The sequence below is a fragment of the Oncorhynchus clarkii genome, unplaced genomic scaffold, assembly GCF_045791955.1.
Source record: "Oncorhynchus clarkii lewisi isolate Uvic-CL-2024 unplaced genomic scaffold, UVic_Ocla_1.0 unplaced_contig_5644_pilon_pilon, whole genome shotgun sequence".
Classification (NCBI taxonomy): domain Eukaryota; kingdom Metazoa; phylum Chordata; class Actinopteri; order Salmoniformes; family Salmonidae; genus Oncorhynchus; species Oncorhynchus clarkii.
Window position 1 is genome coordinate 9,844 of NW_027257933.1, and position 25,452 is coordinate 35,295.

A 25,452-nucleotide genomic window follows, 5' to 3' on the forward strand; every position below is an offset into this window, starting at 1 on the left:
ATCTTAGTCATATCAGTGACCCAGTATCACTGTCTAATCACGACATATGGCATATATTGTACTTTATATATATTATTATACATTATGAGACAGTAGAAGCTCTCATAAGATATGAACTTTGTATTTCTCTCTTTGCATCTGATCTTCTCTGCAGTCAGGCTGGTGTTACTGCTCTTGATCTGTTAGTTTTAGTTTCAGTTTGAGTCACCTGAAATCCCCTGACAGACTAAAAGGGGGGAGGGGTCTGAGAAAGTCTGTTTCTAGTCAGCCAGGGGATTTCTTGTAAATCATCCTCTCTGCTGCAGTTACATAGCAATACCTTAGTGATTAAATATATATATTTTTTTACACAAGGTAATCTTAGTCATATCAGTGACCCAGTATCACTGTCTAATCACGACATATGGCATATATTGTACTTTATATATATTATTATACATTATGAGACAGTAGAAGCTCTCATAAGATATGATCTTTGTATCTCTCTTTGCATCTGATCTCTCTCTGCAGTCAGGCTGTTGTTACTGCTCTTGATCTGTTAGTTTTAGTTTCAGTTTGAGTCACCTGAAATCCCCTGACAGACTAAAAGGGGGGAGGGGTCTGAGGGAGTCTGTTTCTAGTCAGCCAGGGGATTTCTTGTAAATCATGCTCTCTGCTGCAGTTACATAGCAATACCTTAGTGATTACATTTAATTTATATAATTATATATATATTTTTAAGGTGTAGATCAGCTTTCATATTGCAGATAGATTTTTACTTCCATCAAGGTAATTTTCTGCATCATTTCCAATCCCCCATATATTTTCTGGGTAAATATATACAGTATATATATCTGCATATATTTTCCTTTATTATTTTGCCCTGACCCTACCACCCCTCCCCTAACTGGAGTAAACATAATAATACAGAATGTTTTCAGACCATGTTGGGGAGCTTGGTGCCACTTCAAATCAAAGTTTATTTGTCACGTGCGCCGAATACAACAGGTGTAGTAGACCTTACAGTGAAATGCTGAATACAACAGGTGTAGTAGACCTTACAGTGAAATGCTGAATACAACAGGTGTAGTAGACCTTACAGTGAAATGCTGAATACAACAGGTGTAGTAGACCTTACAGTGAAATGCTGAATACAACAACCTTACAGTGAAATGCTGAATACAACAACCTTACAGTGAAATGCTTACTTACAGGCTCTAACCAATAGTGCAAAAAAGGTATTAGGTGAACAATAGGTAGGTAAAGAAATAAAACAACAGTAAAAAGACAGTGAAAAATAACAGTAGCGAGGCTATATACAGTAGTGAGGCTATATACAGTAGAGAGGCTATAACAGTAGCTAGGCTATATACAGTAGAGAGGCTATAACAGTAGCTAGGCTATATACAGTAGAGAGGCTATAACAGTAGAGAGGCTATAACAGTAGCTAGGCTATATACAGTAGCGAGGCTATATACAGTAGAGAGGCTATAACAGTAGCTAGGCTATATACAGTAGAGAGGCTATATACAGTAGAGAGGCTATATACAGTAGCGAGGCTATATACAGTAGCGAGGCTATATACAGTAGCGAGGCTATATACAGTAGCGAGGCTATATACAGTAGCTAGGCTATATACAGTAGCGAGGCTATAACAGTAGCTAGGCTATAACAGTAGTGAGGCTGAACCTCACCCAGAGAGCAGTACATGTCAGTGTGGTTACAGACAGAACATCACCCAGAGAGCTGTACATGTCATTGTGTTAGACAGACAGAACCTCACCCAGAGAGCTGTACATGTCAGTGTGGTTAGACAGAACCTCACCCAGAGAGCTGTACATGTCAGTGTGGTTAAACAGAACCTGATGTGAACTACAATGCCGACTCTGTTTTAACATTTACAAACAACAATAATCATCACTTGCATTTCATCAGCGATAAAGAATTCTTAAAATAAAAAATGTACACTTACAGTAGCAGTTTAGCAGAGATTGATTCAGCTATGTGCGCCTCCATCTGACTAAACTACACTTCCTGAGTTATGCTTACACACAGGTGTTCAGAGCGTGCTACATAGCACAGGTGGTCACTACTTGTCTTCTGTCTGTTTTCTGTAAACAAGACCTGTAACATGGAGATTTTTCCGTCTGGGAACACTAACCCTAACCTTATCAAGGTGTGTATCAATGCCCCCCCCCCTCCCTATCTGATATGAAAGATGAGGTCCTTATGCTTCCAAAACCGTACCTCAAGCAATGCATGTTAATGTTCAGACCGAGTGTCAGGTATCTTAGCAAAACTCCCCCCTACAGAAGATGCCTTCGTCCAATGACTCTTGTGTAATGCAATGGAACTGAGATGATTATGAACTCGTTGATCATGAACTCATGATCAAGCACTAGCTTTAGCCTACACATTGAACTGAGAGTCATCATCAAGGACTAGCTTTAGCCTACACATAGAACTGAGTGTCATCATCAAGGACTAGCTTTAGCCTACACATAAAACTGAGAGTCATCATCAAGGACTAGCTTTAGCCTACACATTGAACTGAGAGTCATCATCAAGGACTAGCTTTAGCCTACACATAGAACTGACAGTCATGATCAAGGACTAGTTAGTTCTTTCAGATCAGTGAAGGACAAGTTTTAGACGACTGAGAAAGAGCCCAAGTGTATAAAGTTAGTGTTGTGTTGAATTAAGAAGGTAGTCCTTTATTCTATAGTTTACAGTACATCTTCATTTACACTACTTCCCTACCACCACCCATTTGTTTTTAGTCAGGTAATACTTTTCTTTTATACTGTGTTTTTAACTTGTTCAAGTCCTATCAGTTTATAGTTATCAGAGGAACGACTTGTCAACTTGGAATAAGAACTTGGGAATGTTAGCAAACAATTTATAGTGTTAAAAAAAAATAGTTATGTTTATTTTGATAACTAAAGTTTTGTTGTTATATTTAGCTGCAGAAAATGCTGCCATCAAAGTTATTTCTGTGATAGCTGATGTCAGAGATCAGCATGTGGGGAAAGTCAGGGTCCAAAGATGATAACTGCGTTTCCAACGTATGTTTAGGACCTGGAAGTTGTTATGAAAGTTTTTCTAAGTTGGGATCTGATATTTCAAATCAAATTTTATTTGTCAAATACGCCAAATACAACAGGTAATATAACAATTACAGGGCTCTATATAGGGAGTACCAGTACCGAGTCAATGTGCTGGGGTATTTAGTCAAGGTCATTTGTACATATAGGCAGGGGTAAAGTGACTATGCATAGATAATAAACAGTGAGGGAGGGGGGTCGGGGTAGGTTGACCTCAGGTCTCCCCACTGGAAGCCCGGGGGAATCTATCAAATAGCGCACCTCTAACTTTGTACAGCACTAATGCAATTAGTAAATTCATTCACACTACGAAATGCTACTTAATAAACCACAATTCATTCATAATGCTGTGAATATATAGATTCACAGACACATTGTTGCATTTTTTTCTGGTTTGTGCGAAATCGTTCAGAATAATATAAAACCAGTCTGCACACCACTAAGGTGAATTAGTTTAGTCTTGACTCTTGATTGACAGTGTTGGGGGATGAGTAATGTAGTCTTGACTCTTGATTGACAGTGTTGGGGGATGGGTAATGTAGTCTTGACTCTTGATTGACAGTGTTGGGGGATGGGTAATGTAGTCTTGACTCTTGATTGACAGTGTTGGGGGATGGGTAATGTAGTCTTGACTCTTGATTGACAGTGTTGGGGGATGGGTAATGTAGTCTTGACTCTTGATTGACAGTGTTGGGGGATGGGTCATGTAGTCTTGACTCTTGATTGACAGTGTTGGGGGATGGGTAATGTAGTCTTGACTCTTGATTGACAGTGTTGGGGGATGGGTAATGTAGTCTTGACTCTTGATTGACAGTGCAGGGGGATGAGTAATGTAGTCTTGACTCTTGATTGACAGTGCAGGGGGATGAGTAATGTAGTCTTGACTCTTGATTGACAGTGTTGGGGGATGGGTAATGTAGTCTTGACTCTTGATTGACAGTGTTGGGGGATGAGTAATGTAGTCTTGACTCTTGATTGACAGTGCAGGGGGATGAGTAATGTAGTCTTGACTCTTGATTGACAGTGTTGGGGGATGAGTAATGTAGTCTTGACTCTTGATTGGCAGTGTTGGGGGATGAGTAATGTAGTCTTGACTCTTGATTGACAGGGGTTGGGGGATAAGTAATATAGTCTTGACTATTGATTGACAGTGTTGGGGGATGAGTAATGTAGTCTTGACTCTTGATTGACAGTGTTGGGGGATGAGTAATATAGTCTTGACTCTTGATTGACAGGGGTTGGGGATAAGTAATATAGTCTTGACTATTGATTGACAGTGTTGGAGGATGGGTAACGTATTGATGCTCGAGTGCCAAATCAACACAAATGGATAAGAAAAGGTCTAAGCCATCAGGTGCCCAGTTTAGGAAAAAGAGGAAAGAAGAAGATGAGAAAGGTGCAAAAGATAAAGGTAAGCAGCTATGTCAATTCTTTATGAGTTTAATATTATGCATATAATGAAATAGGGTGGTAAAACACTTGTTGGCCTATGTTGCTTGCTATGCTATTACACATAGGGCGACAATGTTCAGTTTTCTCTCCAACTAGCTTCCATAACATTGGATATAATTTCACACAGTTTCATCATGATAATGTGTGTGGCCTGCAGCAGAACGATTACATCCTAATGTGCACATTATTGATTTGGTTAACTTTCATTGAGGTGAAATCATAAAGGTTTTCGGTGATTCTATTGACTAGGTCCTGAGCTCAGTAAGGGGAATTTCCAATGCTGTAGGCTAACTTAAAAGACATCTATCTATATTATGCTAATATTTTGTGATATATTGAGTCTTTTGGGGTGAATAAAAATTGCTTTTAGTGCAGAATGGTGCTTTTGGGGGCACGCTGAAGTGGGGGTTCGCCCAGGGAGCCGTACAAGCTAGAACCGGCACTGGTACTAGTAGTCTTTCTGCAAGGAAAACAGAAAATATAACCTACATTTAAAAAATTGCATTCAAAACCCAATATTAGGGACTTGTGACTTGACCTGAGCTCAGGAACCTGAGACTTGCCCATTATTACTTGGGGAACTTGACTCGAGACTCTTCTCTTTTAATTTTACCAACAAACAAAATCACTTATAGTCTAGTTCAGTCCCATGTAAAGTGTATTTGGAAAGTATTCAGACCCCATCCATTTTCCCACATTTTGTTATGTTACAGCCTTGTTCTAAAAATGATTGAATTATATTTATTCCTCAATCTGCACACAATACCCCATAATGATAAAGTGAAAACAGGTTTTTATACATTTTTGCAAATGTATATGTATAAAAAAAACAAACAGAAATACATTATTTACACAAGTATTCAGACCCTTTGCTGAGTCTCGAAATTGAGCTCATGTGTATTCTGTTTCCATTGATCATCCTTGAGATGTTGCTATAACATATAAGGTCCCACTGTTGACATTGCATGTCAGAGTAAAAACCAAGCCATGTGGTCGAAGGAATTGTCCGTAGAGCTCTGACACAGGATTGTGTCGAGGCACAAAAAATGTCTGCAGCATTGAAGGTCCCCAAGAACACAGTGGCATCAATCATTCTTAAATGGAAGAAGTTTGGATTTGATTTGATTTGGAACCACCAAACTCTTCCTAGATCTGGCCGCCTTGCCAAACTGAGCAATTGGTGGAGAAGGGCCTTGATCAGGGAGGTGACCAAGAACCCGATGGTCACTCTGAAAGAGCTCCAGAGTTCCTCTGTGGGGATGGGAGAACCTTTCAGAAGGACAATCATCTCTGCAGCAGCACCAATCAGGCCTTTATGGTAGAGTGGCCAGACGGAAGACACTACTCAGTAAAAGGCACATGACAGCCCACTTGGAGTTTGCCAAGAGTCACCTAAAGGACCCTCAGACCATGAGAAACAACTTCCTCTTCTCTTCTGGGTTCCCATTCTGGTCTCATAGACTTGACGTAACATAGTAAATGTAAATCCGGGACACACAAATTAGTATGATATGTTACGTTTGGTATGGTTACATATGACAAAGTTACTTAATAAGTCAAAAACGAAATGAGGGTGGGTGGGCGTATAGCGCGGACGTCTAGCAACCCAAAGGTTACATTTTCCAATCTCATGGACAACTTGAGCATTTGACCTAAATAGCAACTTTTCAACTACTTACTTATTTTTAGCGACTTACCTACTAATTAGCATGTTAGCTACCCATTCCCCTAACCCAAACCTTAACTCTTTTAACTAACCTTAACCCTTTAAACTTACTCGTAATCTTAACCCATAGCCCATCTACTGTTAGCCAGCTAGCTAATGTTAGCGTAAGCCACCTAGCTAACTTTAGACACAGCAAATTACAATTTGTACCACATCATATGTTTTGAAAATTCGGAACATATTATTTGTTTTTCAAATTCGTAACATGTTATACAATGTCACAAATTACAATCGATCAATACATTATATATTCTTGTCTTCATGATAGTAGAAGCTGTTATTTCTCTTTTTATATCTGTTCTCTCTCTGCTGTCAGGTTTGTTTAACTGGTCTTGAACTGACCTTTCTCCCTGCCTCCCACTGCTGGCTTGCTCCTGAAGCTAAGTGGGGTTGGTCCTTGGATGGGAGACCAGATGCTGCTAGAAGTGGTGTTGGAAGGCCAATAGGAGGCACCCTTTCCTCTGGTCTAAAAAATATATCCAAGGCCAGTGATCGGGGACATTGCCATGTGCAGGGTGCTGTCTTTTGGATGGGACGTTAAACGTGTGTCCTGTAGGGTTGGTGTCTTGGCTAAATTCCCAATCTGGCCCTCATACCATCACCGTCACCTAATCATCCACAGCTTACAATTGGCTTATTCATCCCTCCTCTCCCATGTAACTATTCCCCAGGTTGTTGCTGTAAATGAGAATGTTTTGTCAGTCAATTTACCTGTTAAAATAAAAAGTCACCCATCACTCCTTTATCTGCAGATCAGAAATAGCACAACACACAACACTTATGTAAACACAAATACTACCTAACATGTATTGAATCATACACATCCAATATATGTTACTTTGAGTTTAAATAATATTTGTTCTATGTTAGTTTGAGTCACCTAAAATGACCTTAGGAAAACAACCCATTTAATCAGTAACTCATTATGTAACTCATTATGTAACTCTAGCAGTGAGCATGATTTACAAGAAATCCCATCACTTACTAGAAGGGGGGGGGGGGGGGGGTCTGAGCAAGTCAGTTTCTAGTCAGTCAAGGGATTTCTTGTAAATCATGCTCTCTGCTGCAGTTAGTACCAATACTTTCCTGATTAAGACAAGATAACCTTATTCGTATCACTGACTCATTGTCACTCTCATCGTGACATATGGCATATATTATAGGAATACTGTTTGTGTTCTACTTTTAGCCCTGGTTGTCCTGAAAAGATACAGATCATTGAAAATACAGTTTTTGCTGGGATCTCAGTACTGATAGGGTTAATCATGTTCTGATGACGTTGCTCTTGACCTTAGATTACACCCACATCTCTATAAAACATCAGTTGAATTTCCACTTGTAGACATATGACTGTAGGTCCCCAACTCAGCAGGCAGGCAAAGGTAAGGACATCTAGAACTGTACTATTTCAACACCAAACACATTGTTGTGTGTGCAAATACAAATGGCTATGTTTGGTATTTCCAAATTGACATAAAAAAAAGTTTACTTTATACAACTACTTCTGTAATAAGTTGTATGAGTAATATGCGTAATGAGATGTTTTTATGTTCATTGTAACAAGAATAACTGATGTAAATGTGTAATTTCTAGATTATTAAAATAATATAGGCAACACATGCAATATGATGTAGGCATTTTGTCCATTCATCAAATGGACAAATGGGATCGGTGTCCCATCCACGGGACGGTTGAGCTAACTTAGGCTAATGTGATTAGCATGAGGTTGTAAGTAACAAGAAGATTTCCCAGGACACAGACACATCTGATATTGGCAGAAAGCTTAAATGTGTGTTAATCTAACTGCACTGTCCAATTTACAGTAGCTATTACAGTGAAATAATACCATTGTTTGAGGAGAGTATACAGTTTTGGACTTGAAAAGATATTAATAAACCAATTAGTCAGAATAAAATGATCTTGTTTTAAGTCCTTTTCCAAAGTTTTTCAAGATGGGGCAGCAAAGATAGTCACTCTTAACAAACTCAATTCTTGTGTTGGAAACATAAAAAACAGTTCTGTGATCTCAGACGGTAACATCCATGGGATAATCTCAAATTGCATACTCCTTGCATATTTTCTCCTCACCGCCTTCTCAAAACCCATTGGAAAAGGTAAGAGGGGCGGGACCTCTTCTAATCCAATGGGGTTTGAAAAGGAGGCAAGGAGAAAGGAGAAAGGATGCAAGGATTCTGCAATTGAGAATCTCCCCATGACTCTGTAGGGTGAGTAAAGTGCTTAAATATGTTGTCAGCTGCCCTAAGATGGTCTTATAGACAAACATGTACCAGTGAGTCTATTGTATTACAGTTAAGGATGGCCTTCATGCTAACTGATATAAGGTAGAGTGGTAAGATATCTTGTGTTTGTTACAAATCTTAAAGCAGCATGGTAATGTGTGTCTAGTGTGTGCAGGTAAGAACAACTAATGCTATTCTCAAGAACAAGAACTGGGCTCGTTTTGCAAAATGACCATCTGAGACAGTGTAGGAGATTGCTTTCTTGTTCTTGAGAATATCATTTTTTTCTGCATTTAAAGGGGCAGTTAGCGGTTGCTACATCAATTTTTGGACATCAAAATTATTGATATGTACCCATTGATTCTTGAAGAATATAAATGTATAAATGCCTCATGAGCTTAGTTCAACTGTCATACCCTTTCAAAACCCCAAATCCAAGCTTATTTTTGTAAAATGTTTGTAAACAAAGTAAACAAACAAACACTATTGCCTCCAAACATAGTTAAAACTGTTGGTATCATAGATTGTCTGTCCTTGCATCCATAGCTCTGTCGATGAATTTGAGAGTAATTACAATTCTCAATCCCACAGCTTTATACCAAAACAGGGACGGGGATTTGTTAGTTACAACTTCTGATTACCACCATAAAACCAATTTGAGATTAAAGAGGTAATGTTGGGCTACATAAACCTCTCCCTGCAATTTGAGAAATACCCAAGAATGGAACACTGTGGTACTCCAGTATTTCCAGAAAGCTTGTCAGAAGTCATGTCATCAACCTGTACACATTGTGATCTAACACTAAGATAAGCATTAGAAGTGCATAATCTGTATTATATTTTAATGAATTTAAATCCCAGATTGGAGGGCTGTTGACCACAGATTGAACATGTTTTTAAACCTGCTCTTTTAAACTCTTTTATACACTTGGCACTATTTTAACTTACATTCATTGCTGTTGTGTTGTGTCTCGTGTGTAACTATGTATGCTGGTTTCTTGACCAGGGCTCACTTGAAAAAGAGATGTAAATCTGAATGTGACTTCTCTGGTTAAATAAATGTAAAAAATACAAATAAAACGTAATTCCATATTAGCAGACATGCATAAAGATGTCAGCCTCCACGCATTTACCACAAATGCCTTGTTTGTTAAGTTTTCCATATCTAGCTTGTTCTCCGTTACTCTGTTCTGTATCGGCATTAGCAAAGTATGACAGTATATTTTGTAATGTAAGTAAAATGTTGCTAAATATTCAGGGGCAATGCTTTGTTGGTGATCGAGAGAATAATACCACTGACAGCCTGTGTAAGGAGACCAACATTTGACTAATATGAGATCTGTTCTTAGTGTTGGTTGATCATCCACTCGTTTTTTTTGAGTAAACCACTAACAATGTTGTTTTCTTTTTTTTACCTTACTTTGAGAAAATGTAAAAACATATGTTTCCCCTGTCAGACTTTAGAAGACTGCTGCAGCCCGTCCAACTTTAGGTGGTGGGATTCCCCTCCTGGTGGAGTTATAGTGATGGAGAAGAATGATGAGGAGTCACCTGGTGCAACAGGTGGTGAAGGGGATGGAAGAGACATCACACCTGTTCACAACACTGGTACTCCTGATGGTATGGCAGCACTAGGAGTCATGCTACAGGGCTTCATGTTAAATCAACAGCAGTCAATGCAACAGCAACAGCAGTCAATGCAACAGGCAATGCAATCCATGCAGCAGCAGATGCAGCAGCAGATCAGCCAGCTACAGGAGGAGGTGCAGAAAGGAAAGACAAAGCAACAGTGTGTTGTGACCCCTCTACCAGCAGCAAACTCAGACACTCTGACAAGACCAGCTCCTCAGTCTCGAGGTAAGTTGTTAATCAAAAAGATGCAGCTCTTTGAGTATAAATATACAATACACAACAATTCAACAGTTCATAAGCAGTCTGCAAACTAACCACTTTCTGCATGTATGCTGATCTACAGTACTATATCTCACCCTCCATTCTAGACCCAGCAGAGGAGGTATCAGGTGAACACGTTGACAAGAAGGAGGAGGCAGCAGAGATGGTAAGACACAATTACATAAGAAGAAAAGGTCCTAAGAAAGTATCACATTATGATGTCATCTAAAGTTAAAACTGATATTTAAAAACCCTGATGAATTTCCATCCAGGGGCCTCTACATGTTTGTGAAATTCATAGTAATTGAGAGATCACAGGGAAATACTTTGTATTTTTTTAAATTTAACTAGGCAAGTCAGAACAAATTGTTATTTTCAATGACGGCCTAGGAACAGTGGGTTAACTGCCTGTTCAGGGGCAGAACAGTCTTAACAGTCAGTAATAAACCATGTATAAACAGACAGAGCAGGATAATACTGTGTATTAGACAGTAATAAACCATGTATAAACAGAGAGAACAGGGTAATACTGTGTATTAGACATCAGTAATAAACCATGTCTAAACAGAGAACAGAGTAATACTGTGTACTAACAGTCAGTAATAAACCATGTATAAACAGAGAGAACAGGGTAATACTGTGTATTAACAGTCAGTAATAAACCATGTATAAACAGACAGAACAGGGTAATACTGTGTATTAACAGTCAGTAATAAACCATGTATAAACAGACAGAACAGGGTAATACTGTGTATTAACAGTCAGTAATAAACCATGTATAAACAGACAGAAAAGGGTAATACTATGTATTAACAGTCAGTAATAAACTATGTATAGAGCATTTAGAAACAGTTTGCTCACCATTACCCCAACATTTGCAAATTATTTATAGAAAATGTTTGATATATTTCCTTTAATATACATGAGCTGGCGCACACCCAGATAAAAATATTTGATGTAGTGATGACTAACGCCCAATAAACTGTAAGGTATAAAAATAAAGATAGTCCCTGGGAGAGTGTGTGTGTGTATATATATATGAGTGTGCTGCTCTCTTTTTTTTAATATAGCTTATATGATACGTTTCCTTTCACATTCTGTGATTATTATTTTACCATTGATATGTTCTGAGCCATTTTGACACCTTAAAGGGGCATCAAGTACAGCTGGAATGTCTACCAATGGCAGGTCTACCAATGCATCACTTTGCAAAACATTTATAAAGAATGAACAGCAATCGCTTTAGATGAGGGGTTGCAAAAACACTTTACTAGTGATTAGTAAATGGTTAATAAATGGAAATGAGATTAAAAAGTGGTGGAATTTCCCTTTTTATTTTCAAGTTCAGTTTAACCAATGTTATTTATTGATTTAACTGTTTTGTTAGAAATTGGAAGATGTTCAACAGCCTTTGTCCGATGATGAGTCAAAACCAGAGACCGATGGCTCTTCAGAAGGAAACAGAGAAACAACCAAAGGTATTGTCTCCTGTTTTAAAGTTCTTTACACCACCTTTAATTGCCCTTAAACGTCATGTCTGTTAAAACCTCTTAAGGATGACGCGTATTGTTGTTCCTGTACAGGAACCAAAATCAGCGGAAATTTCAGAGCGCCACCTGTAGTACTCGATAAAACTCAAACTTTCATTAAAACACACATGCAAGGTACTCAATTAAAGCTACACTCGTTGTGAATCTAGCCAACATGTCAGATTTGTAAAATGCTTTTCGGCGAAAGCATGAAAGCTATTATCTAACGAGACCTAAACGAAAGATTTAGCGGTAGCCGGCGCTACACAAAACGCAGAAATAAAATATAAAACATTAATTTCTTTGTTGGCACTCCTATATGTCCCATAAACATCACAATTGGGTCTTTTTCCCGATTAAATCCGTCATTGTATACCTAAAATGTCTATTTATAAAGCCCGTCTGATCCAGAAAAAAAAAAAAAAAAAAAAAAACACCTTTACAAGACGCAACGTCACTTTTTAAAATTAAACAAGTTGCCTATAAACTTTTACAAATCACTTCAAACTACTTTTGTAAACCAACTTTAGGTATTAATAAACGTTAATAATCGATCAAATTGATCACGGAGCGATCTGTATTCGATAGCAGCAAGTCTTGAAATCGTCGTCCATTTTTTCACTTTCATAAACTTCCTCGGTGCACCACAAGACAGGAAGTGCCTACACGTCATCCCACCAAGGATAAACCTGCAATAAAATGCCAGTATTGGCGACATCGTGTGGAAGCTGTAGGCATTGTAATGGGAACCTCATCTATTTTCTATCGCCTTAGACAATTCAAAGACTGGCTGATGAATATTTTTTGTGTGTTTTTGGTGAACAGTTTTCCCTGGGATTTTTACTCCTGAACACGTTCTGTTATAGCCACAGACATGATTTAACCAGTTTTAGAAACTTCAGAGTGTTTTCTATACACACATACTTATCATATGCATATACTATATTCCTGGCATGAGTAGCAGGACGTTGAAAAGTTGCGCGATTTTTCACAAAAAGTTGCAAAAATTCGCATGATCTCTAATGACTAAAATGTACATTTTGTCAATGTAATAACTCAAACTATTGAAGTTGGCATAGTAATGGAACGTTATGTAGTAGTAGTAGGAGTCTCATAGTAGTAGAAGTTGAATCAGTAGTAGTAGTATCAAATTATGTAGTAGTAGTATATACAGTAATTATATAGTAGTAGTATATAATTATATAGTAGTAGTAGTATCAAATTATGTAGTAGCAGTAGTATTTAATTTTATAGTAGTAGGAGTAGAAGTATCTAATTATATAGTAGTAGTAAGATCTAATTATATAGTAATAGTGGTATATACTTATATAGTATTAGTAGTAGTAGTAGAAGTATCTAATTATGTAGTATATACGTATGTAGTAGTAGTATATAATTATATAGTAGTCAATAATTATAAACTAGTAGTAGTGTATAATTATATACTAGTAGAAGTATCTAATTATAAAGTAGTAGTAAGATCTAATTATATAGTAGTAGTATATACTTATATAATATTAGTAGTAGAATTATCGAATTATATAGTAGTAGTTGTAACGGCTTTCTTCTGTGGACGAAGGAGATGACCAAAGCGCCGCGTGGTTAGTGTTCATCATGTTTAGTAAAGACAAAATACAAAACAACAAATGTGAAAAAACCGAAACAGTTCTGCTGGTGCAGACACACGAAGACAGAAGACAACCACCCACAAAACCCAACACAAAACAGGCTACCTAAATATGGTTCCCAATCAGAGACAATGACTAACACCTGCCTCTGATTGAGAACCATATCAGGCCAAACATAGAAACGGGAAAACTAGACACAACATAGAATGCCCACTCAGCTCACGTCCTGACAAACACAAAACTATGGTCAGAACGTGACAGTAGTATTATATAATTATGTAGTAGTAGTAGTAGAATACAATTATGCAGTAGTATATACTTATAAAGTAGTAGTAGTATATAATGATATACTTGTAGTAGTATATCATTATATACTAGTACTAGTAGTAGAAGTATCTAATTATATAGTAGAAGTAGTTATAGTAGCAGTAGTATCTAATTATATAGTAGTAGTAGTAGAAGTGGTAGAATCTAGTTATGTAGTAGTAGTAGTAGTGGTAGAATCTAGTTATGTAGTAGTAGTAGTAGTATCTCATTATTGATTAGTTGTAGTATCTAATTATATAGTAGCAGTGGTAGCAGTAGTAGCAGCAACAGTAATAGTAGCAGCAGTAGTAGCAGCAGCAGCATTAGAAGTAATTGTAGCAGTACTGGAAGTTCTAGTAGCAGCAGTAGTATTAAAAGTAGTAGCAGTAGTATTATCTAATTATATAGTAGCAGTATCTAATTCTAGTTGTAGTAGTAGTGGTGGTATCTAATTATATGGTTGTAGTAGTATCTAATTATATAGTTGTAGTAATGGTAGTAGTATCAACTTATATAGTAGATGTATTAATATTATTATTAGTAGTATCTATTTATATAGTAGTAGTATCTAATTATATAGTAGTAGTAGCTAAATATATAGTAGTAGTATCTAATTATATAGTAGTAGTAGTAGTAGTATCTAATTATATAGTAGTAGTAGTAGTAGCTAATTATATAGTAGTAGTATCTAATTATGTTGTAGTAATGGTAGTAGTATCAAATTATATAGTAGATGTATTATTAGTAGTAGTATCTATTTATATAGTAGTATCTAATTATATAGTAGTAGTATCTAATTATGTAGTAGTAGTAGCATCTAATTATATAGTAGTAGTAGTATCTAATTATATAGTAGTAGTATCTAATTATGTAGTAGTAGTAGTATCTAATTATATAGTAGTAGTAGTATCTAATTATATAGTAGTAGTATCTAATTATATAGTAGTAGTAGTATCTAATTATATAGTAGTAGTAGTAGTATCTAATTATATAGTAGTAGTATCAAATTATATAGTAGATGTATTATTATTAGTAGTATATATTTATATAGTAGTAGTATCTAAATCTCTAGTAGTAGTTTGTAATTATATATTAGTAGTAGAAGTAGTATCACTAGTAGTAGTAGTATTTAATTATACAGTAGTATTAATGGTTGTAGTAGTGGTATCTACTTATATAGTTTTAGTTGTACTGATAGTAGTATATAATGTTATAGTCTTAGTTCTAGTAGTATTAGTATCTAATTGTATAGTAGTAGAAGTAGCAGTATTTAATTATATTGTAGTTGTAACGGTTCTTCCTGGGAAGGAGAGGACACACACACCATACATTTCATTGCAAAAAAATATGTTTTATTTTTTATATATATAATACGTATATATTTTTATATTTCATAAAATGGCATTAGCACTTACCCGTCCAGAAGTACGTCCTGTCCTTGCAGAAACAGCTCCTCAGTTCCTGTTTGAATCATAACACTTCAAGATTCCTCAAACAAAAAATCTCACTTTCACTTTGCTTTACATGATTTATTCGCCTTTATATCTTCAATGAAATCGTTGAAACTACAACTTTCCGAAAAACAGCTAAAAAGCCTTACAGCAACTCCTCTGATCGTCAAGGCGAAAATGGAGTTCCCTGCGCATGCGATTACAAACAAGGAATTGTGGTCCAACCCCAAACCATTACATAATGGCTTTTACCTCAGCTCATTGGCTATCTACCCAGCTAGATTTCAATAAGATCAGTGGTCATTGGGCAGAAATAGTCAATCAATGAAGCTTCGCTAAAATTATTGGTGCGTAAGGCAGTCATTTATAGTTGTCTTCAAATCAGCTCACTTCGGTCAATTCTCCCTGCAAAAAAAAAGTGATGTTGGACTGTGTTGCAAACATCCAGAGGAATGCACTGAAACCCACCATGCCGAATGCTCCGTAAAAAATTGATAGAGATGGAATTCACGTCACAAACGGTTTACAAAATATTTCGATTTAGGCTATAAAAATGGATTTTATCAAAGAAAACGGCACTTCATTTGATCAACTATACAAAATAAGAAACCGTGGAAAAACCGACACAGTCCTAACTGGTGCAAACCACAGAGACAGGAACAATCACCCACAAGATACCTAAAGAATATGGCTGCCTAAATATGGTTCCCAATCAGAGACAACGATAAACACCTGCCTCTGATTGAGAACCACTCCAGGCAACCATAGACTTACCTAGAACACTCAACTGAACACAACCCCATAGACTACAAAAAACCCTAGACAAAACAAGACACATAAATCACCCATGTCACACCCTGGCCTAACCAAAATAATAAAGAAAACACAGAATACTAAGGCCAGGGCGTGACAGTAGTAGTAGTAGTAGTAATCGTATCTAATTATATAGTAGTAGTAGCAGTAGTAGTAGTAGTAGTAGTATATCATTAAATAGTGGTAGTAGTAGTATTAGTATGTATTAGTAGTTGTAGTACTATTATAATAATTATTATTATGTAGTAGTAGTAGTAGTAGTGGTAGTAGTAGTATATAATTATGTATATAGTTGGTAGTAATAGTGGTATCTAATTAACCCTTTCACACGTACCATCACACGGGTGTGATCATTCCACAGTGGTCCCTGAAGCATACGATTACACCCGTGTGATTAGGACACTTATTTAGAACTCTTATTTAGAACGGCCAGTTTCGAATGACGCAACAATCAGCGTTTGAGCTGGCCACATTTTTTCTGAAACTATTTACACAAACACAGTCCTTACAAAGTTATGTCCAAAATGTGAGCAGTTTATTTTTGGATGCATTGTTCAGATATTCACAGAAGTAACTATAGCATAACACAATCATCCTAACCGGACAAATGTAGGCTACATTTGTCCTAACGCTAACTGAGGAAAGATTGAGCAACACAAGCGGTCATATTTTCTAACTCTCAGCTTACAAACTACAATATGAATTAGCTAATAGCAATTACTATGTACAGTTGAAGTCGGAAGTTTACATACACCTTAGCCAAATAAATTTAAACTCAGTTTTTCACAATTCCTGACATTTAATCATAGTAAAAATGCCCAGACTTAGGTCAGTTAGGATCTCCACTAAGAATGTGAAATGTCAGAATAATAGTAGAAAGAATGATTTATTTCAGCTTTTATTTCTTTCATCACATTCCCAGGGGGTCAGAAGTTTACATACACTCAAATAGTATTTGTTAGCATTGCCTTTAAATTGTTTAACTTGGGTAAAACGTTTTAGGCAGCCTTCCACAAGCTTCCCACAATAAGTTGGGTGAATTTTGGCCCATTCCTCCTGACAGAGCTGGTGTAACTGAGTCAGGTTTGTAGGCCTCCTTGCTCGCACACGCTTTTTCAGTTCTGCCCACAAATTTTCTATGGGATTGAGGTCAGGGCTTTGTAAGCCAGAGTCATAAACACGGTTTCACTGATCTCACTGCATCTCCCTTCCGCATCTGAGATACTGCCATCACTAAAGTATTATATCTCAACCTCTATTCCAGGTGCAGCAGAGGAGGTATTGGGGAATCACAATGACAAGAAGGAAGAGGAAGAGAGGGTAAGACACACTTTTACATCCTCAGTGATCATGCTGATCATGTTCCTGTAATGTGACATGTTTCATTTCAAGGTTAAAGCTAAATGTTATATAACGTTGCGTTCCAGCTTGTTTCTGTGTAATATACATTTTGAAAATAAGCTATGTAAAGTGAATAACAATAAAACAGTAAATTAACTCTGAATCTAGTGAAATCACTAATTTGTGGATGTATTCTTGACCCAAAGCCCCATCCAGAGATTCCATCTCCTTCCAAACCACTGAAGGGCTGGGAAGAGAAGATTCACCAGGGAGAACAAGGAAAACTAAAAGTGGGTGTTGACTAGGGTTGTGCTGTGTAGGCTACTATGAACATATTTACTTCCATAAAATCCAAGAGTGCAGCCAACCACTGTTGTTGTGCGATCACATTGTGTAATCTTGCTCTAATTAAGTCTAGTGGGTGAGATCTTGAACTTTCTAGGGGTTCACTTTGAAAAAGTTGAATAGTTTATCATGGATAGTTTGATGTTATGGCTGCTGCTTTAACAGGGATATACTGGATCTTCAAATATGATTTAATACCTGTGTTAACAAAAGGCTAAGCTTGTGTTTGAATATATTTAATTCGTTTCATTTGTGATTTTCATGAATAGGAAAAGTTTCTAGGGGTAGTTATGTCCCCTGCGTTATGCTAATTCGTTTGAGGCTATGATTACGATCCCGGATCCGGGATTGCTTGTCGCAAAAGGTTAAAATGGGAAGATACGGGACATATTTATTTAAAAAGTGTAAAGTAACTTTTCTTTTTCCAAACATACTGCCTATCCTGATGCAACATTGGCTATGTCTGTATGATAGGCACCACAACAAGGCAACCACATCCTAATGTGAATTAAACCAAAGCTCGGCATGCCAGACTAGGCATTAATGTGCCATTATTCGAAATGGAAGCTATTGTGCTTTATCCTCAACAGACCAGAATTGTAGATTCAATGTCATAATAAATTAAACATGTTAACATGTGAATTCAACTTTTTATAGAATATTGAGCCAGTGCCAAAAGCCAGAGATGAGTTGAAGCCAAAGAAGGAGGGTTCCTCAGGAGAAACACCCCAAGGTACCACGACATTTCACTTTCAATAGCATTATTAATAAGCATTTTGGTTTGACATGTGTGCACTGTTCCAGCATTTATACACATTTGTAATCATTATAAGTATTTGTAAGAATTGTACATTTTCATTTCTGAATTCACATTTAAATGTTAGCTTCCATTTTTGTGAGTCATTGAGTCACAGAGATGGTCTGCCTCTGCCTTCTGTAACCTTATCCAAAGTACAGTGTAAAACACCTGTTGGTGTGCTTTTCTGCTATACTTTGAAGAGGAAATTGTATTTGTTATCATGGTTATCTTTTCATTTCTATTTACAGGATCCTGTCTCAAGGAGCTGTTGTCAAAGACTGGACTAGAAGATCATTATGAAAACAAGCTGACGTTAAGTACTGTCCTTGAGATAAATGCTGATACTACATCAGATGAACCTCTTACCACTATGCAGTCACTTCCACGGGCCTTCCTTAAGAAATTAATGATGGCAAATGTGAATGCAAGGAGTGTTAAATGTCTGACCACTGACCAGGAGGTTTCCTATTATGATGTAGACAACCTGGACACTGACTCTGATACTAGTGATGTCATTAATCCACTGGACCTGATAACTGCCCTGTTTCTGTGCTCAGATGGTTTCCTGCAGCAGGAGATGGTCCAGAAAATGTCCATGTGTCAGTTTGCTGTTCCTCTTCTGCTGCCCAACTGTGACACAGAACAAATCACTTTGATGCTGTGGGCCTTGAGGGACATAGTGAGGAAGTTCAGACAATCTTCCCAAACAGCCACAAATGCTTTTGTGGAGGACAGAATTGTTGTCTCTGATATTCCTATGGTGTCCTTTGTTAGGCTAGGAAAGAGCAGCTTGTCCAAGTCTAATATTTTGAACAAGTTGCTTAGTAACCCTCAACAGTACCATGATACATTTGTTCATCATGATATGGAATGTGGAGATGTCCCTTTGCAAATCTCAAATGGACTGGTTGAAATCAGCTGGTACTTTCCATGTGGGAACAGAAACATAGACATGTTCACCAAGCCTGTGGTGGTGGCCAATCTCAGAGGAGACATCAGGTCCTTTGAAACACAGTTCTCCTTTCTGTGTCAAACATCAGCTGCAGTTTACATTTTCACTGATGATTTCGAGGCCGATCTCAAGGTTTTGGAAGGAAGAATCACCAAAGCAGAGTTATTTCTGGTTGTCAACTCTCAGAATAAAACATTCAGGGTAGACACATTGAAGAAAATAATCACAAACTACAGTATCAACCCAACAAATGTGATTGTGAAGAAGAAGCAGAATGATGCAGAATTCGTCAAAATCCTGAAGTCGTCTGTGGGTGATGTCATGGAAAAAAGTAAAAACATATTGACAATTGAAAACATGGCTGATGTGGCTCATCAGTTTGGGATTCTGGTTGATGAAGACAGTGATGACTGTCAGAGTGCCAGGAAGATGGCAGATGAAATCACCAGGAACATCAAAGACACAATTCAATTCAAAGACAAACAGCTACCCTTACAGGGAACAATCTGGAAAGAGCTTTCCCAGTTGGAGAAAGAGAGATGTAGACTGAGAAAAGCAGGAGGTCAAGAAATTGAACACTACAAGAGCTCTCTGAAGAGGAAGGAGGAAGAGCTGAGAAAGAAGCAACATACATGTGATATGTCAGATGCAATGGCAAGCTTCATTTTTGGAATGTCAAGATCAGGACCTGAGCGTTCCTATTTCCTCAAATGGATGCGGATAAATCTGGACAATCTGTCACGGCAGAACCTGTCTGCTTTGCGGGACCGGTACAAAGATCTTTGCCAAAATTCTCCAGAGAAAAAAGACCAAATTAAAAATTTGGATAAGCAATTATCTGACTGTTCCTTGGGTCTTGAACACTTCCTGCGTGAGTTGGGCCAGTTATATGAAGCCGCCTGCTCCCTCCCTGAAGACAGCCCTCAAAGGGAACAGATGGAGCATCTCCCTGGATTGTGTGCTCAGATGCTGTTGGATGGTTTCCCCATTGAGCTTGTGGATGGAGATGCATCAAATATCCCCCTGAAATGGATGTCAGCTGTACTGACTCAGCTTCATACTCTTGTGGACTCTAACAGCAAGATCCGGGTGATCACAGTTTTAGGGGTCCAAAGCACAGGGAAGTCCACTCTCCTCAACACCATGTTTGGGGTCCAGTTTGCTGTCAGCAGTGGAAGATGCACCAGAGGGGCCTTCATGCTGCTGATTAAAGTCAACAAAGAACTCAAGGAGGAGCTGAAATGTGACTTCATCATGGTGATTGACACAGAGGGGTTGAAATCACCAGAGTTGGCTCAACTAGATGATAGCTATGAACATGACAATGAACTGGCCACACTGGTAATTGGACTCAGTGATGTCACTATCATCAACATTGCCATGGAGAACTCCACAGAGATGAAAGACATTCTACAGATTGTTGTTCATGCTTTTATCAGGATGCAGGAAGTGGGGAAGAAGCCGATATGTCATTTTGTGCACCAGAATGTGTCAGACATGTCTGCTCATGACAACAACATGAGGGACAGGAAGAAGTTGTTGGAACAGTTGAATGAAATGACCCAGGCAGCAGCCAGAATGGAGAAGAAGGAGGATATCACTAAGTTCACTGACGTGATGGATTATGATCCAGACACAAGCAGCTGCTACATCCCAGGACTCTGGCATGGGACTCCCCCTATGTCTCCAGTCAATGCAGGATACAGTGAGGCTGTTTACAGCTTCAAGAAGACCTTGATGAAAGATTTCAGAAAATGCCAGAAAAATGATGACTTGACACATTTCTTGAAGTGGACACAAAGCTTGTGGGAGGCAGTGAAGTTTGAGAAATTCATCTTTAGTTTCAGAAACAGTTTGGTTGCAGATGCATACGCCAGATTATGTTCTGAGTACAATAGTTGGAAATGGGCCTTCCAGAAGGAGATGTATAAATGGATGGTGAGTGCTGAAACTGAAATATCCAATATTGTCATGACAGATCAACATCCTCAGAGGTCCATAAGAGATGTGCAAAACGACTTGTTGAGAGAAGCATCTAAGAAGCTTGCAGAGGGAGAAAAAGAAATCCAAGACAATCTAGTAAAATACTTTAAACAGAAAGATGGCCATGTCAATCTGGTGGAAAAATTCAAGGAGGACTTTGTGTCCAGTGCCAAAACACTGAGAAAAGAGATAGAAAACACAGTGAAGAACAAATTGCTAGGAACTGTTGAAATTAATGAGGGAATGACAGAACTGAACAACATCAAGAGTTCACAGACAAAAACAATGGAAAAGAAGGTTCTGACTCTGCTGCAGAACTGTAGAAAGAAAGAATCTGTTCTATCAGATGTATCCCTCAGTGAAGAGTTTGACATCATGTGGAAGAACACTCTGTCTGAGATAACTTTCAAAGGACTCCAAAGAAGAGATGTGGCTCTTGATGCCTTCCTCATGTTACGTGATAATCTGACAACAAGGGGGAGTCATGTCAACAAGATGTTGGTTGTAAACAGTCTGGTGGATTGTGGGAGAAAAGCTTTTGTTTTGGAATCAGAGAGTTGGTGGCAGCAGGCTAAAAACACAGTAAAGCACTGGGATCCCAACCATCACAGGAAAAAACTACAAGACCTCTGTGATGATATCATAAAACAGTGTCTGGAGTTTGTAACCCAGAGGGTGAAAAGCAAGACCGATTACCATGACACTCACATCAAAGAACTGCTTATAATAATTGACAAAACATTGCAACAACACACAGAAGTTAAAGCCAATGAGGAATGTGAGGTTTCTCTCAAACAACACATCTGTGGCAGAGCAGCCAGAGAGTTTCAGAAGATGCATGATGAGTTCATTGAAGTCAATGACCCAAGGAATTGTCTGGAAAAGTCTAAGAACAAGTACCTTACTGAGTTCAAAGACTTGTTTCATAACCGAGACCAGTGCCTAAAGAAAGCAAAGGAGTTCACGAAGCGTTGTCTAGAGCCAGCTGTAAAGGACTATGTGACCAACATGATTGGTCCTGATGTGGTTGATGAAGTGAAGACAGGTGAAGGGTCAGAGGATTACAGCACAAACGGGGCTTTCCAGTTCTCCATTTTGAAACAACTCCTGACTGATAAAAACTTTGCGAAATACACTGAGTACATAAACCATTATGAAAGCTTTGTGAAGGACTGGCTGTTTGACCAAATTGTCCAACGACTTTCAAAGGAGAACAGTCTGAAGAAATTGGAGAATAAACATCTTTCAGAGATGGTCAAGATAATCACTGACACAATCTCTAACATCAGAGAAACAACTGACACAAAAAATGTAAATGATGTCAAGACATTCATTCAGAACATCTGCAGAGCCCTTAAAGAGAAGCTGGTCCTCAAGGATGCTCTGGAGTCCATCTTGATTCTGAATACTGCAGACACAAAACAGTTTGCTGTCTACCTCACAGAGTTTGTGGAAGAAATGAAGCAGTCACTTGCATCTAAGTATGACAAGGGAGGAGACATCAAAGAGAGACTCAGATCTCTGCCATTCAAGCCTCAGGATGAGATGTTCACCAGTCTGTTTGGCTGTGGGAAGAAATGTCCCTTCTGTGGTGCACCCTGTGAAGCAGGAGGTAAAGAGCATACCAAACACCATTCTTCCATTCACCGTCCACAAGGTATCTATGGTTATAGGGATCATTGTTCACAGAAATTAGTAATAGAGATATGTTCATCTCTTGTGGTTAGTGACACATCATTCTCCAACGCCAAGACTGGAGGAACATTTCACCCCTACAAGGACTATCAGACACATTACCCTGACTGGACCATAACTGGAGATTCCAGCATGGAGGCTTCAGACTACTGGAAGTATGTGATGGCCACTTTCAATAAGAGAATAGCTGAGGAAGAAAAGGCACTTCCTGCTGATATCCCATGGGACTGGAAGGCTTTAACACCTGATGATGCATTGACAAGCTTGAAAAAGTCATTCAACATGAAATAAAGTGGAGTGCTATATAATAACTTGTTGACCAAAACATGGTTGACTTTTCATAGACTTAACAACCAGAAATGACATCACAGAATCAAAATATGTAAGGCCGGTTGCCTCAATACAGTTTAAAAAAAATAATATGCAGATCTGTCCATACCCGATGCAATTTTGAGAAGAAAAAAAATGCAGAATGGAAAACATATTTTATTCAATATGCATTCATAAATTATATGACATCTAGCTATTTAAAGATCTGACGTTCCATAATGAAATATGTAGCTAACACTGAGTTTGATGTGAAAGGAATAACATTTTCTCACCAGATGTAGATGTAAGAAAAGTGCTTTAAGCTAATTCAGAAATCCTACAAATAAGAAAAGTACACCGACAGGTAAATACAGAACTAGTCTGACATTGTTCATTTAGTTTCAATTATAATAATTATATTTATAATAATCATTACTTACCATTTAACCTATGTCCTTTATGCATTAGAAGGGACTGCATGATTCAGTGGGAAAAAGTTGGCTTGACTTTTGTTTTTGTTATTCAACCTTTTGTTTTCATCTTAATGTAATTTTATTGACATTTTCAAGGTTTTTGTTGAAGTACAACCCTTCCACCGTTGTGTATTAAAATATTATTGGACCTGAAGAACCTGTCATAGAGTCCTTGAGTCGTCTAAACACTCCTCTATGGATCTGAAATCAAAATGTAATTTTCAGTTTAAATCTGGGATTTGAAAAAGAACAAAACAGCATCTGACCACTTGTTTACTAGTTTATCCCTCTTTACCCAAAAGTAGTCATAACACAGACATCTGGGATCTCAACACCACTGTTCTTCTCACATCTACACAACTATAACAGGTCAGTTATCTGGTTATAGTATAGTCTTCTGATATCTACACTACTATAACAGGTCAGTTATCTGGTGATAGTATAGTGTTTATATCTACACTACTATAACAGGTCAGTTATCTGGTGATAGTATAGTGTTGACATCTACACTACTATAACAGGTCAGTTATCTGGTGATAGTATAGTGTTCTGATATCTACACTACTATAACAGGTCAGTTATCTGGTGATAGTATAGTGTTGACATCTACACTACTATAACAGGTCAGTTATCTGGTGATAGTATAGTGTTGACATCTACACTATAACAGGTCAGTTATCTGGTGATAGTATAGTGTTGACATCTACACTACTATAACAGGTCAGTTATCTGGTGATAGTATAGTGTTGACATCTACACTATAACAGGTCAGTTATCTGGTGATAGTATAGTGTTGACATCTACACTACTATAACAGGTCAGTTATCTGGTGATAGTATAGTGTTGACATCTACACTACTATAACAGGTCAGTTATCTGGTGATAGTATAGTGTTGATATCTACACTACTATAACAGATCAGTTATCTGGTGATAGTATAGTGTTGACATCTACACTACTATAACAGGTCAGTTATCTGGTGATAGTATAGTGTTCTGACATCTACACTACTATAACAGGTCAGTTATCTGGTGATAGTATAGTGTTCTGACATCTACACTACTATAACAGGTCAGTTATCTGGTGATAGTATAGTGTTGACATCTACACTACTATAACAGGTCAGTTATCTGGTGATAGTATAGTGTTGACATCTACACTACTATAACAGGTCAGTTATCTGGTGATAGTATAGTGTTCTGACATCTACACTACTATAACAGGTCAGTTATCTGGTGATAGTATAGTGTTGACATCTACACTACTATAACAGGTCAGTTATCTGGTAAAAGTATAGTGTTGACATCTACACTACTATAACAGGTCAGTTATCTGGTGATAGTATAGTGTTGATATCTACACTACTATAACAGATCAGTTATCTGGTGATAGTATAGTGTTCTGACATCTACACTACTATAACAGGTCAGTTAT

At 37.7% G+C, this 25,452-nt stretch overlaps 1 protein-coding gene across 1 annotated transcript; it reads left to right on the forward strand.

Moving 5' to 3' along the window:
* The first annotated feature begins 7,607 nt into the window (after positions 1–7,607).
* LOC139393710 (interferon-induced very large GTPase 1-like) lies at positions 7,608–23,787 on the forward strand. The gene is made up of 8 exons (XM_071142059.1): positions 7,608–7,643; positions 9,959–10,358; positions 10,502–10,560; positions 11,782–11,872; positions 17,386–17,441; positions 17,669–17,752; positions 18,465–18,540; positions 18,855–23,787. The coding sequence occupies exons 1-8, from the start codon at positions 7,608–7,610 to the stop codon at positions 23,525–23,527; spliced, it is 5,475 nt and encodes a 1,824-aa protein (XP_070998160.1). The 3' UTR covers positions 23,528–23,787.
* Positions 23,788–25,452: the final 1,665 nt, after the last annotated feature.

Coding starts and splice junctions, on each gene's coding strand:
- LOC139393710 (XM_071142059.1), top strand. CDS start 7,608: ATGACTGTAGGTCCCCAACTCAGCAGGCAGGCAAAG. Junction 10,359..10,501: donor ACCAGCTCCTCAGTCTCGAG/GTAAGTTGTTAA, acceptor CCTCCATTCTAG/ACCCAGCAGAGGAGGTATCA. Junction 18,541..18,854: donor CTCAGGAGAAACACCCCAAG/GTACCACGACAT, acceptor TTCTATTTACAG/GATCCTGTCTCAAGGAGCTG.